The following is a 16,185-nucleotide window of genomic DNA, read 5'->3' on the forward strand; positions in this document are numbered from 1 at the left end:
TATTATTATTTATGGATATCAATACCAACGATGTGCTGTCATCATATTACCCCTGGTGTGATGTCACGACACTTTCATGGTTTCTCACTGTACTGTAGTCAAGTTCTTTTATTTCAGTACTTAATGTCATGTATATTTGTTAATATATGACTGAACATGCAATGCTGAATTGCTCATTTTTTGCTGTTTTGTTTGAGAGAAAGAAAGATGGCAGCGGGACGTCTGGACAACATCTGGCATTCTGTATGCAAGTCTTTTCTGCCCTGCTTTAATGCTGTTTATCTCAAGGGCTTTGCTGTCATTTATCTTGACCTTCAGGAGGCTGACGTTCTGTCTTTGATTTCTGGTACTGTCTCTCATAACTGTGAGCTGAAGTGATTCCTATTGTTTGATTCGTGTTGGCCTATGACTCAAACTAATTTATCAAAACAATATATGAATAGTATTTTTTTTTTTTGGTCCATTCTGTAATAATACAATTTTATTGTGTGTTAAACTGATTTGAGCCAGTGTTATTATATTCAAAAATGAAAAGTAATATATTTGGAATACTGCTAGGCTGCATGCTGAGCACTGTGTCACTGTAAGATGTGTCTTGGGAAACAGGGCAATATGAGGCACTCATTGTGACTGGACCAGAACAGATATATTATCACCCATAGTTTGAGATAAGTAACTTCAAGGAATTTTCAAGAAAATATTCCATTGTCACTTTATGAAGCACAGCTCGCAAATAATCACTTTCATATCAAGCAGCTTTCTGTTGGTAAGCTTATCTGCGTGACCAACTTCATAGGGAAATCGTTTGCCGTCATTTGAAATTTCCAGTTGTGTGGATTGTGATTGAAATTACAAAATTTTGCCCATGAAAATTCACCAAACAATGGTAAATCTGACTGTGCCTTTGCAATTTGTGATCATGGCTTATTGACTGCCCCCAGTTGCTCCTTTTCTTCTGTTTTGCAGAAATGAAACAAACAATTTTTAGAAAACTGGTCTCACAAGAAATCCAGACTGTAATCTGGACCTTTGATGACTAAAATAAGTTGGATTGCAATGCAGAGTGCAAGCTACAGCAGTTTATGCTTAGTTTATGAGCAGTTTGGCTCAGCCTGGAGTAACGTTTTGCACTGAACTGAACTCACAAACTGCTGTTTATTTAATTTCTGAAGAGTTTAAGGTTATAATTTTTTTAGCTGCAGCGTACGCTTACGTTTCTGATCCCTAAATATAGACTACTCAAATGACATTTCTAAGTAAACCGATGAATAACCTATGAGCTTCTGTTGTCAGAAATGTTGCAGATGAGGCTATTTCTGCTCAAGAGAGCAGGGTTTGTGTCCCTATTTGGGAATTCTCAAAGAGTTCTCGCTTTCTATATCTTCCCCTTTCTTCCTAACCCCTGACACACCGCCCCTTGTTCAGAGTGCCTGGTTTTGATGCATCACAAAGGATGGGCTCCAGTTGTGTGCAGTGACTGCATGTTTTTTGCATGCATGACTGCTCATGCTCATGTCTCCTCTGGTCTGTGCCAGCCTCAGGGCATGTCAGACTTGCAGTTAAAAGCACATAGATTTCCATGTGGACTTTGCATCGACTTCAACCAGGACCAGGAGACAAAGCCAGGAAGAAGCACTTTTTGTATACACACAAAAGTTTATGATATTATCAGAGTTGAGTATCATTTTCCTCCCTAAACTACCCTTTTAAACATTTTCATTGCCTGCCCATCACATTACTGACCCTACCATCTACGTGATATTTGCTTGTCAACATATTGCCCTCTGAAGCATTTAAATCAGGGTTTACAGTTTATATGCTTTTAATAGTCTACAGGCCTGTTAAACTCAGCAGTGCCAAAGAGCTCTGTAATAAAAACTAGCCATAGACTGGCCTAAGGGATAACAGACACAAGTAATTCAACTCATTTGCGCTTGTGTATGCAGTTTAAATCTGGTTTAGTGGGGCCGTGTAGGAGTCACTGTAGCGTAGCCTGCATCAAATGTCACATTATCTCAATCCACGCAAATAAATGACTCATTGGCTTTGATATGGACTGTTCTCCTCTGGGCATTACAGTCTGCGCTAACCACTTCCTCCAAATATACAACATCTTTGATGTCAGTCTACGATGACTAGTTCTTGATAATGTCTTGAGAGGTCTCAAAGCATTAATATATTGAAATAAACGATGGAAGTTCCATTGTTATCTAAATGTGAAGTACCGTACTGTATCATGTGTCCTGTCTCTCAGGTCCCAGTTTCTCTTGTCATTTTTATGCATGGTGGTGATGTCAAGCTTTTTCTTTCTCCTTGTGCTTTTATGCTGAATTATGCATTTAGTGGCTCTGCGATATGAGGCTGGAACACGGTATCTCCTCTTCTAAAAATACGCTGGTTTTTGGTGCCAAGAACCTACTGGTCATCTCTGATGGAATAATGCCTCTGTGTACTAACAGGCTTAAGGCTGGTGAAGTAATTGTAAAAATGTAGTTCACAAAGCCACATTCTGATGTGTGTGTTCTTCACATCAGCTGTTAGACCATATGGACCCACAGCTCTCGGTGGAGATAGCGTGACGAAAGGCGTGGCCACTGCTGAAAGAGGGAAGAGTCTTCATGTGGTAATAAATCTAATCTGCCTAGTCTATTGATAAAGCCCTAAATTCACTCATAGCGGGTTCTTTGGATTTTGAGTCAGTTTTCTTTAGGATGCAACAATTACTCTTAATACCTTTCATTAGTAAATGTATTTTTGTTTAATGTCTCAAGGTAGAGGTTGACCGATAGTGGATTTTAGTGATGGTGATAGTAGGGCTGCAACAAACGATTATTTTGATAATTGATTAATCTAACGATTATTAGACCGATTAATCGACTAATCGTCGATTATTTCACTGATTAATCAGTAGACTTTGTTTGATTATTCAGCTTTTGCAACTAGTTAAAATATTAAGTTACACATATTCTAACATAAATAAAGGTCACTTCAGCTTTAGAAAAGCATATTATGTAATTACAATTATTATACAATTAATTGGTAACACTTTACAATAAGGTTCATTTGTTAACATTAGTTAACATGAACTAAGAATGAACAATACTTCTACAGCATTTGTTAATCTTAGTTAATGTTAATTTCAGCATTTACTAATGCATTATTAAAATCACAAGTTGTGTTTTTAACATTGGTAAATGCACTGTGAACTAACATTAACAAACAATGAACAACTATTTTTGTTAACCAACATTAACAAAGATTAATAGCTAAATGTAATAAATGCATTTTTCTTTGTTAATACATTAACGTTAACAAATTATACCTTATTGTAAAGTGTTACCAATTCATTATACAAATAGATGTATTTGGCACACAAAATGAGATGACAGACAGAGACACTCTCTCTCACCATTTAATTAGCTACATGAAAAAGTAACTGAGTGACACATCTTTCACATTCTGCCTAACATCTCCTTTTGTAAGTCATATAGATAAGAAACAAAATAAAGGTAAGTGATAAGACGCTTTGGATAAACTATTTTATTCACAACATAATGTCTTAAAATACCTTATAGGGTTATGATAACCAAAACAGTCCTGAGCTAGATCAAGCTTTGATCTCTGTAAACCAAACTATCACTTTAATTAAATTATTTTTTTCCCACTAATAAAAATATTTTATTATTAGCTAGCTCCACACTGGAGAGCTGCTTTACAGAAAATCAAGTTGTAATTCTAACTGAAAGCAACACTGACTCGTAAAGCTGTAAAGCTGCTTGAATTAAGGCTATCTATTGCATAAAGTACTATATAAATAAACATGATGTGACCGGACCTTTACTGGAGTTACGTTACGTTACTGAAAAGCAGAACTCATGCAAACATCCACATCGTTGTAATAAGATGCATTTTTAACTGCTGCTTTCACACTGCTACCAGTTTTTGTTGTGTTGATTTCTTTACTGAGAGGAAAGCGCGCAATATATATTTACATATTCATCCAAACGCCGCTCAAGTTCTGATGCATTTTCTCTGAAGCGCTATGTCTGTCTTCTCATGAATTGCATCCAGGAGATCTGAATTACAGTCTTGCACTATGACATTAGGTCATGTGAGATCAAACGATTACTCGACAACAAAAATATTTGTCGACAATTTTTTTGTTGTCGATAATGTCGACTAATTGTTGCAGCCCTAAGTGATAGCTAGATTGGACTGCAATGGCCAAACATTACTGAATCTTGTACTGTACTTTTTAACTACTAATAAAATTTAATATATTAGGCCTATACCATGATCATTTATGTTAATTCATAGTGCATTAACTAATGATAACAGTTACAACTTTAAAATGTGGAAACACTTGATGTTTATCTAATCAAAACAACAAAATATGTATTACAGTTAGGGCTGCACGATAAATCGCAAATGATATTCATGCGCATCTTGTCAGTAAAGCCGGTTCTGTAATCAGTAGTAAATCTCTATCACAGGCGTGCTTTTCAGATGGAGCAGCATTTACTACACAGAGCCATAGTTCACTGACAAGCTACGCAAAACCACGTTCATAATTGCAGATGATAACATCGATATTATTAGGGCTGTAACGTCCCAGTCGATTAGTCGATTAATTGGTCGATACGGTCTGGTTCGACCAAAATTCTGATTGGTCGATTTTTTGCCGCGCTCATTTCATCAGTTTGGCACTTTATTTCGTTTTGGACATTAATAACATTTTATAATTTTGCACATTTATTAATTTTAAATACTTGTGGATTTGGGCATTTGATTTATTTATTTGGGCACTTTTTTATTTTTTGTATTTTTTATTTGGAATGCGCAATTGCGCTGTGCCCACTGTTTGTGTTAGTTTTGAGCCTAAGATGCTTTATTTTTCAGTTATGCACTTTATTTGGTTTCTGCTCTTGTTTGTTTAATAAATATTATTTTTTTATTAAAGTGGACGCGCCTTTTGTGTTTATTAAGAGTAAAAACTTTAAGTCTATTCGTGTCTCAGCCGCGAAGCTGAGCTCTTATATTCAGCCTCGCTCAGTGCGAGCTGCGCAGAGCGGCTGAAATGATAGTGTCTGACAGTTATACTTATAACATATGACAAAAATAATTTTCTAAATTATGTTGCACATTCCTCAAAAGTTCTTGTGATATCACTAGTTGACAACATAGTACTGTTTTCAGAAATCACAGGCTATGATATTGCGCAGGTGCACGTGATGCACCGCTGTCAGAGACGACAGACTCGTGTGTCAGACACATTTCAGTGCAAAATAATTAGGTCAAAAACGATTTAATATACTGCAAATAGCCTATTAGTTTTTATGTTTATTTATAATTAATTTAGGCAGACAACAAGGCTACCAAGTACTGAGCACAGTGCTCATCTAATTAATGTAACGTACGTTTTTTTTTTCTCCACGTCATTTTTAGTCGATTTTTAGTCGAAAGTTTCAGGACTTCAGTCGACCAAGATTTTCTTTGGTTGATTACAGCCCTAGATATTATACATCGATATTATGAAATTGTGCTGCGATAATAAAGTTGTTTGTGTAGCTTCTCAGTGAACTATGACATGTAATAACATGTTTTTACTCCAAACTCACTTCATAACGTCAGTCGAGTGTTGGAAATAAATCCTTCTGTGAGATGATTGTGCTTCTTACACAGAATAAGGCATGCAACATAATTTTATAGTATTCTAAGCAGTGATATAGGCATTGCATTATTATATCCTTTATTATAAGGAAAATTATAATAAGAAGAACTCAGATAAACCATTTGTCATAGTCGTGTGCTTATGCGTCACTTTGAATCAATGAAAGCAGTTAAATCTTCTGTTTTATTCAGCAACCGCTATAGGCATTTCCTGGGTTTCTTCTGTGGGGCATACTTGGAGTTTCTGCGCAAGAGCACCCAATGGCCTTCGGATGGAGATTTAATACTGATCACAGAACCGTGCTTCACTGACAAGATGCGTATGACTTATCACAGCTTTTGCCTAATATCGATTGCGATTTATTGTGCAGCCCTATTTACAGTGACGATAAAAAAGAAGTGAAATCAGATCTGTTTGCTTTGTCGCATCACTAGCTTTAAAGGGCACCTATTATGCCCCTTTTTACAAGATGTAATACAAGTCTCAGGTATCCCCAGAATATGTCTGTGAAGCTTCAGCTCAAAATACCCCACAGATCATTTACAGTCATGGCCAAAAATATCGGCACCCTTGGTAAATATGATCAAAGGCGGCTGTGAAAATTAATCTGCATTGTTAATCCTTTTGGTCTTTTATAAAAAAAAATTCACAAAAATCTAACCTTTCATTGGATAATAAGAATTTAAAATGGGGGGAAATATCATTATGAAATAAATGTTTTTCTCTAATACACATTGGCCACAATTAACGGCACCCTTTTATTCAATACTTTTTGAAACCTCCATTTGCCAGTTTAACAGCTCTAAATTTTCTCCTATAATGCCTGATGAGGTTAGAGAACACCTGACAAGAGATCAGAGACCATTCCTTCATCCAGAACCACTCCAGAGCCTTTAGATTCCCAGCTCCATGTTGGTGCTTCTTCTCTTCAGTTCACCCCACTCATTTTCTATAGGGTTCAGGTCAGAGGACTGGAATGGCCAGCAGAAGCTTGGTTTTGTGCTCAGTGACCCATTTTTGTGTTGTTTTTGAGGTTTGTGTTTGGATTATTGTACGGTTGGAAGATCCAAACATTGCCCATTATAAGATTTCTAACAGATTCAGTCACTTATTGATTTTTTTTTAAATCTGTTGGTATTTGATAGAATCCATGATGCCGTGTGTCTAAACAAGATGTCCAGGACCTCCAGCAGAAATATAGGCCCGCAACATCAAAAATACAGCAGTATATTTCATTGTACACATGGGGTACTTTTTATCCCTGTGTTCACCAAACCCATCTTGAGTGTTTGCTGCTAAAAAGCTCATTTTTTAGTTTAATTTGACCATAGAAGCCAGCCCCATTTGAAGTTACAGTCGTGTCTGATAACTGAATATACTGGAGTTTGTTTTTGGATGAGCTCTGAGAATTTTTCTTGAAACCCTCCCAAACAACATGTGGTGATGTAGGTGCTGTTTCGACAATTTTTTTTTTTTAAGGTTTTCTGACCCCGAGACTCAGCTATTTTCTGCAATTCTCCAGCTGTGGTGCTTGGAGAGTCTTTAGCCACTCAAACTCTCCTTCTCACCGTGCATTAGGACGATATAGACACACGTTCTCTTCCAGGCAGTTTCGTAACATTTTATGTTGATTGGAAATTCTTAATTATTGCCCTCATGGTAAAAATGGGAATTTTCACTTCTCTAGCTCTTTTCTTAAAGCCACTTCACTAATTTGTGAAGCTCAATTATCTTTTACTGCACATCAGAAATATATTCTTTGGTTTTTCTCATTGTGATGGATGATTAAGGGAATTTGGGCTTTGTTTTCCCTCCTATTTATATTTCTGTGAAACAGGAAGCCATGGCTGGATAATTTCATGTTCATAATCACCCTGGAGTGCTCAAAATTGTGAATATGAATGGGAATATACTTCAGAGATATTTTACTCATAAGAATTTCTAGGGGTGCCAATAATTGTGTCCAACATGTATTTGAGAAAAACATTTATTTCATAATGCTATTTCCCCACATTTTAAATTCTTATTATCCAATGAAAGGTTAGATTTTTGTGAAATTTTTCAATAAAAGATCAAAAGGATTAACAATGCAGATTAATTTTCACAGACTTCTTTGACCATATTTACCAAGGGAGCCTATATTTTTGGCCATGACTGTATATAACTTTAAAATGCCTATTTTGCGTGAAAGCAGAAACCGGGTGTTTATGCATGTATCTTTAAATGCAAATGAGCTGCTGCTCCCCACCAAGAATAGGGCTGTGCCTTTACAGCTCGTACCCCAGATACTCTGCTAAAAAACATCTGTTTGGTTTTGATTGTCTATCGCACTAAAATCATGCGTTTTAAAGCCATATCAGTTTAAACTTCTGATTAAGGGGTTTTCTGAGCGCACACATCTGAAGCACTCGCACAGAAAGCGGCTGTGTCACAGCATGCAAGTACTAAACTAAGATCTCTTTCATGTCTTATTGTGCTTAAACTATCAAATACACACAAGCTTATGTTAAAAACACACATAAGTTACAAAACACAGTCTTATGTCTGTGAAGGTATACAGCTGGAAAAGAAATCGCATGTTTATATTACGTCTGTGTATTAAGTGACAACAGCGTAATATACAGTACCTATATTGCGGTCTATGCTGTTAATATGATCCAAACAATAAAGTAAAGGCAGAAAATCACTCAGTGCTGTGTGATTGGCTTGTTCCGAGACACTGCTTATGATTTATGGGGATTAAAAAAAAAAAATAAGATCGGTGTGGATTTTTTTTATCATTGCAGGATGGTTGTGTACACACATTACCAACACATTTATGTTCAAACAACATGCACAAGTGAATTTTGCATAATAAGTGCCCTTTAAATATGCAAACTTGCTGGATAATGTATGAATAAAAGTGTCCAGTTATAGATGGTATTAATCGCGATATTAAACACAGAATGGATTTATGCAGATAACCGATTGTTCCAGCAAAACCAATCAATCAGTTGGCCTATATTGCATCCCTATCTAATGTCTGTGTCCTACTAAATAAAAAGTGGATCACAGTCATATGTTCAGAGTGTCTATAAGACCCCATGAAATCAATTTTGGACTTGTTTGGATTTTAGACCATGGCTGCATTTCCCAAAATTATCGTATGTCTAAGCAGATCGTAGATCCATTACCAACAATCAACTTATCTCTCAATGCTTTTGAGAGACACAGCCCATGAATGATAGCACAAAGACCATTTGTACGAATACACTCCTGAAAGTTGACACCTTTTAGCAAACTAAAATATCATTATTAAAAAAAAGTTCAGTAATGACAGTGGTTAGGTTTCATGAACTTTTGTGCAGAACATTTGTGTCATTTTGAAATGGACATGACTGAAAGCAACGATAGTGTTTTTCGTCTTTTAAACCATTTGACACAAGTACAGATAGTTAAATTTTTTTTTTTTTATCCACCTTTTTCCTAGGTCCCATGATGCATTTCGCAAATTACGGGAGTAACTTCCATTAAATTGTAAGCAGTCAGTCAAAGGTTTGCTCTATGAATGCAATAATAAGCTTTTTAAAAAACTAGGTAAGATGAGGTGACATTATTCTACTCACCCTTCAACCATTGAACATTAAAAGGAAATTTTTACATGTAAAAGCATCAACAAATTACTTTCAACAGACTATAAATGACCGCTACCACTGTATAATATATGTCTATATTGTCTTACAATACAGTCATTGTCTTAAAAATACTTTCTTATAGGGATTAGAAGTGAAATGCACAGTATTGTCTTTTTCATATTTTTACAGCAGAATACAAAGGAAAATAGAAAATAATCAGGAGGAAAACAACATAGCAGACTGAAAGAGTTTTTGCCATAGATATTCTTTTTATACCATGTCACATTAAAATGTCAAGCATTACGTTATTTTCCTGATGCCTGAAAATAAAACATGAAGGAAAATTTATAGCTCATTCAGTCAAACTGGAAGGATAAGGATTATCAGTAGTGCAACTTTATGATTTTAAATGATTAGTTTCAGTCTTTTTGAGTGGAACTTCCTCAGACTGGAAGTGCCTTCCATAATTTAAAATGCAGTAGGCTACTAGGCTCATTGGGAAAAGATTTCTTCTAGATTGGACCATTGCCCCTTTATGTCATGATGTCATTTTTGCTGTGTTCATATCATATTTCAGCAATTTAAAATGCAGTGTTAGCCTGATGGGACTAGAAAAGGAAGATGTCATTTGCTTTGTTTGCCAGAGGGCTGTTGTGCGTATCATGGGAGTTTGAATGGGACGAAGGACTCTTCTTTTGAGACCTGTGCAGTGCAGCTGCTGGCACCTCCACAGAGACCAGTCCAATATCTTAGCAATAGGGATCATAGGGGTTCAGCTTTGTGTGTATGTGTTTTACGAGTTCAAATGTAGAAAAAAAAAGTTAATTTCTTCCATTCTTAAAGTGAGAAAAGAAGGGTTGGCAAAGAGACATTGTTGTGTTGAACACTTCACTTCTCATCTAAATCTTCACTGTTCCACTAATTGAAATTAAATTTGAAAAGTAGTTTTGTTTTGTTTAAAACTCCTAGTAATCTGATTGAGAATATTAAGTAATTAAAAGATTCTTATATTTTCATGTATTAATTTAGTTGAAAAACAGGAGAACGCAATATTAGCAACCGTATGTATTAAAAAAATATATGAAATTAAAAATAAAAACTATTAAAAAGTTGATCTGAATGGATTTTAGTTTTTATTTTTAGTGGTGTGGCTACTAGGGTAATGATATTATACTATAGTTTGTTGTGAACACATCTGAAAATTAAATAAACAGCACAAAGTGAGCTGCTGCAGGAAAAATGTCCCAAATGTGAGACGTGCTTTATAATAGGAGTTTCAAAATGAATCCGCATACAGTTTAAAGCTACTTGTTGTCCTGACAGATGGGTGTGCTGCTTAATGCATTTAAAATGTGTTTTCCTCAGTGCATAACTTACATATTACTGTTTTGATCCTTATCTGTAAATTAAAGTCATAGATATGTTTTGCTTATATATATATATATATATATATCTCTGAAAGTGGAAGAACTCTTTCCTCACTTACAGCAGCACAGTAAGCTGCAGTATGAAGAGTTGCAGCCGGTTGCAACAGTGATTCCAGGCTTCATTTAGAGACAAAGCAGTTTATTCAGTAAAGTGTTTAATAAAAAAAAAATTTTTTAGAGCGTATGAAAACTCAGGCTCATAGCATTCTTGAGCTATGGATACAGTCCACAAGGTGGAGCTGTGCATTTATTTCTTGCTCCCCAAAGGCAACATCCTTTTCTGCCAATCACTGCATTGCTTTCAGGTGGAGATTTGCAATTAAGACAATTACTTGGTTAGATTGGTGATGTGTATTACTTACCGTTTAAAAAATAGAGACCTGATTAATAGAATTACTTTTTTTTTTGTATAGAGGGTGAATATTAGAGTTGCTGTGTCACAGTGTTGGGCTAGTAGTGAGAATTGTGCTAAATTAGGTTTCACTGGAAGTGCTTACATGCTCATTAGAGGCCGAGTCCCCTGAAACATTCTGAACAATCTGTACCTCAGTTCGTAGCTGACATTAAGAGTAGTATATTAGCAACAATAGCTGGCCAAATAAAATAATATTATCAAGTATTATGGTTAGTTCCATAGTCATAAAATACAGTAATCGTTTTTATCGTAAAGTTTTTATTTCAGGGATTTAGGTGGTTCTTTTTCAGTCATCACAGGTGGTAGCTTTTTAAATATACTTAATAGAGGTCAAAAAAACTGTAGACTTGGGTCACTGACAAGATTATGAAATTTTCAAGCAATCTCAGAACAGGTTGTTCTAAAGCTTCTCTGCTATCTGCTTATTAGTAGTTGTTGAGCTCTAGTAATTTCCTCTCCTTCTCTCCCTCTCTGCTGTCAGAAACCTCTGACCACAGAACCACCCTTCAGAAGTGCTTTCATTCATCTAAATCAACTAAACCTGCTCTCAGAGACGGAGATCTTCCAGAGCAGCCAGTACTATATCAAGCTGCAATTTGGAATAAGCCATTAATAATGGAGGAAAGCGTCAAAGTCCCTCTTTTCCCTGAGACTCGTGACTCTATGCCCAGTGCCTTGAGTAATGAAAATCACCCAGAAATTTTTTGTAGCCACAGAAATAGCATTCTAAAATAAGACTAATTACATCCTTAACTTTGTGCTGTTCAGAGAGCAATGTGTCATATGCATCTCCATGACGCAGCATACGAGCATTTGGGTGATCGGTAACCCTGAATGGAGTTTGCAAGCATTAGTCGTGTTGCACGTCGAGTGACGCATACATATAACAATCTGAGTCACACTTGGACAGTGAGGCATGCTGACAGCCAAAGTAACATAAAATGGGGGTAATTGACGCTAGTAATACTACTGGCTTGGAGCCCTTTGACATTTGCACAATTTGTAGATATGCATGAGAGAAGAATCTCAAAGATCTTAGGGAAATTGAAAGAATTGTACAACGAAATGTGCTGCTTATTACTGTATCATTTTGCCTTGATTTTAAACTAAGATTGCTACACTGACAGGATATAGCACATGTATGTGCACGTTGCGTATACGAACAGGATCTCATTAGCGTTAAGGATTAGATTAGTGTGTATGGCAGCATTTTGCTACATCCCTTTTAGCTTGACTGCTGATTTAAAATTTTCCTGAAGCAAAGTCATAGGAGAGATCTTTGTCATTGCAGACCATCCCCCATGTTGCTGCCTCTTATTGCCCAGTGACCCGAGTGGTTCATCCAGTGTGAATGTTCCACGGACATCTTCATCAAATGGGGAAAAAATAGACTACAGTAAAGCTCAAGTAGCTCTCTGTGTGGCCCTGTCACAGTCCACTTTCTCCATCGTATGGATTCCGTCCAGAAATGGCACCGTTCTCAGAAGGTCACAGCCAGACTGTCCAGTCAGCTGCCAATGACATTCTGTCGTCTTATTGGCCAGTCTCTGAGCTCCCCCTCCCCCTGCACTTTTTCTCTCCTCCATGTAAACGTGCAGGAAGCCACTCCATTAATGCTCCTCCTCCTCCATGCAAGACTGTGCTCCCTGAGGATGTTCATTTGCTGTTCCTCTCACTGGTAACTGCTTTAGCTTTTTTCCTTCCCCTCAATCTATCGGGTGACGTAGAGCACCCACGCTGAGGATGAGACAGAGACTCAACCCAACTCCTGTCTGACGAAGCCCATGTGACAAACACCACGCGCTGCAACAGCTTTACCGTCCCCTCCCTTCCTCCCCTCACATCTCTCCTCCTCTTCCCTCGTTCTCCTCACAACTCACTGCGTTGTGCTCACTGTGCTGTTCTTCACCTCTCTTTTGGGAACGAGGCGGTTGTCTGGTGTCTTGTGTGATGGAGAAGATTTAACTCAAAGAGCCGAAAGCTTGCACTTTCTCTCACACAGCATGGCTCCTGCGAGGCCTCTGTGTAAACATCTCCACCGTGACTGACAGCTGAGAGGTCGCTGGTCAAGAAGGAGAACGACGGAGTGTGGAAGATCGGTAGGAAGGTGGAGAGACAGATTCTTCCTTCAAGCAAGTGAAGCAGAAGAAGAACGGCACTGAGAGACAGCTGAATACCGAAGCTGTGGTGACGGAGAGGGGGGCGTGTGGAAAACTCGCTGGATGAAGGAAGCAGACTGGCTGTCCCTTCCCTGGCGTGATGGAGTGCGACGAGGAATGAGGGTGGATGGTGAGAGCGGGCAGCAGCAGCAGCAGTGGAGGGGCAGGAGGAGGAGGAGGTGCGGGGGGAGGTGGTGGAGCAGGAGGTGGCCGGAGAGGCAGGAGCAAGTATCGCTCGCGGAGGCGAGTCTCCGGCTCTTCGCTGGCCGAGCGGCTCAGCTGCCATAGTGGCGAGAAAATGTCACCCAGCATTAAGAAGTTGGACTGTTTCTCGCCCATGCTGTGCCACTGCAAAGTGGCCTGTACGAACAACACCATCTCGCTCATGTTTGGATGCAAGGTGGGTCGTGGAGCTCTCTGCTCAGTTTCTCTGGTTTGCTTTGTGTCAGAGCTAGAGGACAGACTGTGAGAATCTGTCCAGCATGTACATCCAGGTGTTGCTGCCAAAATTTTCTTCTGTACAGCTGCCAGAAAAATCTGAGGAGTGCAGAGTCTCGAAGGCACATAAGTCAACTTGATGAGATGAGAGAAGTTGAGTCCAAAGTAGGGATATTCTCACAGAGTGCTGACATCCATGTTTCCAACATGAAGATGGGTAAAATGTATATGAATGTATTGGGGAAGGTGCAAACATTGGGTCCTTACTTTTAAGTTACTTTTAGGTTATTTTCTTCCATTTATATGAAAAGTCAAGTGTAGAAATCAAAGTGGGATCAGGGCAGGACCCAGGTGATCCAACAGCTCTTACGTATGTACATACACCATATACATAGACCTTATTGTGTTCACTAGTTTATATTAACACAAGCTCATAAAAGCTGCATGCATAATAATTGTAAAACAATTGTCAAATTTTGTTCAAACTAGTTTTAGATAAAATGTTCCGTGTCACATCTCAGGACGTATAAACTTTCTGAAGGTATTCTATGATAACTCCCAGCATGTTTACAACTGCTTGACTGCTGGTATTAGGGCTGTCGATACACGTCAGGGGTGTCTTTCCTCTATTCACAGCTCTTTCTCTTTTAATCAGTCGTTGGCTTATCTCTGCTCTTACTGTAGTTAACACTCTGCTCACCAGTAATCACTCTCTATACACTGATGGAGATTCCACACATTTCATTGTATTATCTTAGGGTAAAGCCTGCGTATGCTTAATGAGAGCGTGTCAGAGTAATGCGTTAGCTCTGGCATTATCCGAGCACAAGAACCTCCTTATCAAACACTTACAGAATCTCATGTATGGAATTTCTTCATTTTTTTTATACTGAATTACTTGTTGCAGCATGATTGTGAAATTGTAGGTTGAACTATTATTTTTGTAAATGTTATAGAACAGCCGATTGTGATGAATTGATTTCATCTCAATTGTTCTCTCAATGCTTTTTTTTTTTTTTTTTTTACAGTCAAGCCTATGGAGGGATAATTCATTTAAATGATCATGTAGTCACTCAATAAACAGAAGTCTTTGGAGTAGTTTAAGCGACCTTTGGCCTCTGGCATGATTACTGCCTGTATGGGTGCCGTATGGCATCAATGCCACCATGGCATTAACTTCTCAAATCCTTGATGCGAAGCCCATAGGATTACGTGTCATCTCCTCTGCTCAGGATTGACGTTCAATTTGAATTCATTGTCAACTGGTAAAAAGTTTAAAAACATTTATTTTTCTTTGAGTGAAAACCTGAAGTACTGCAAGATCATTGTGAACTTTAGCCATTCTTGAAAGCTCTATATTTTAATCTAAAACATCTTATATAATGGTGTTGAAACTGACATATGTGATAAGTGTAACATATCAACTAATATGATTAGGTTCTATAGATGATTAGAAGATAATTTGGAGGATTTAAGTGCTTGTAAATATTATATTGGTTTAACCATGGAAAAGTTGTTTTTAGGTCATCTTTAAGCAATGACTGTTTTAAATGACCTACGATATTTCTCTGATTAAACAGGAGGGAAAACAGCAGTGTGACAGTGATTTATGAGGGAGCCTATGCTGGCTGTTGGACTGCTGCTCCTGTAAATACTAATTTCTTTGTCAATCATCCTTTGTTCCAGAACACGCTGGCTGAATGCACAGCTTCTATTTTTAGTTTCTTAAGAAAACATGGAAGGTTATGATGGCTTCTTGTCTCTATCGCTCCCTATTTCTACCATGATCCATTGATGTAATAATGGCAAGTCAAGCTATCTATCCAAATTTGTCAGGGGCACAGCATCTCACTCTCGCAGTTAAACCAGAGAAACCCACACATTTGCCACTATCTCTGTGTTCTGTAGAGTACAATTTCTCTGGTCTACTGCTCACAAATTCTCCTTGCAATCTAAGGCAATGTAAAGCATCGCTTTACAGCATTGCCATACAGTCACCATGTAATAACAGCGGGACAGCACTCATCCTGCCAGTTAATGCATTTAGACAAATGTAGAGCTAAATTGAATTATGTAATTGTTACAAGAAATTATACATACAGTCATGGCCAAAAATATTGGCTCCCTTGGTAAATATTATCAAAGAAGTCTGTGAAAATTAATCTGCATTGTTAATCCTTTTGGTCTTTTATTTAAAAAATGCACAAAAATCTAACCTTTCATTGGATAATAAGAATTTAAAATGTGGGGAAATAGCATTATGAAATAAATGTTTTTCTCAAATACACGTTGGACACAATTATTGGCACCCCTAGAAATTCTTATGAGTAAAATATCTCTGAAGTATATTCCCATTCATATTCACAAATTTGAGCACTCCAGGGTGATTATGAACATGAAATTATCCAGCCATGGTTTCCTGTTTCACAGAAGTATAAATGGGAGGGAAAACAAAGCCCAA

At 37.6% G+C, this 16,185-nt stretch overlaps 1 protein-coding gene across 17 annotated transcripts in view; it reads left to right on the top strand.

Annotated features, from left to right (window-relative positions):
• The window catches only part of dlg1b (discs large MAGUK scaffold protein 1b), a 127,918-nt gene that overhangs the window by 31,821 nt on the left and 79,912 nt on the right, over positions 1-16,185 (top strand). Inside the window, exon 1 of one of the 17 annotated variants that reach the window (XM_058762561.1) lies at positions 13,003-13,686. The exons of 15 other annotated variants lie outside the window; for them this stretch is intronic. In XM_058762561.1, coding sequence (XP_058618544.1) covers positions 13,414-13,686 — 273 coding nt within the window. In that variant the 5' untranslated portion in view covers positions 13,003-13,413. Of the gene's footprint in view, positions 1-13,002; positions 13,687-16,185 lie in introns of those variants that run through there. One more of the 17 variants, XM_058762630.1, reaches the window with a different exon arrangement.

The sequence above is a fragment of the Onychostoma macrolepis genome, chromosome 02 (genome assembly GCF_012432095.1).
Source record: "Onychostoma macrolepis isolate SWU-2019 chromosome 02, ASM1243209v1, whole genome shotgun sequence".
Taxonomy (NCBI): Eukaryota; Metazoa; Chordata; class Actinopteri; order Cypriniformes; family Cyprinidae; genus Onychostoma; species Onychostoma macrolepis.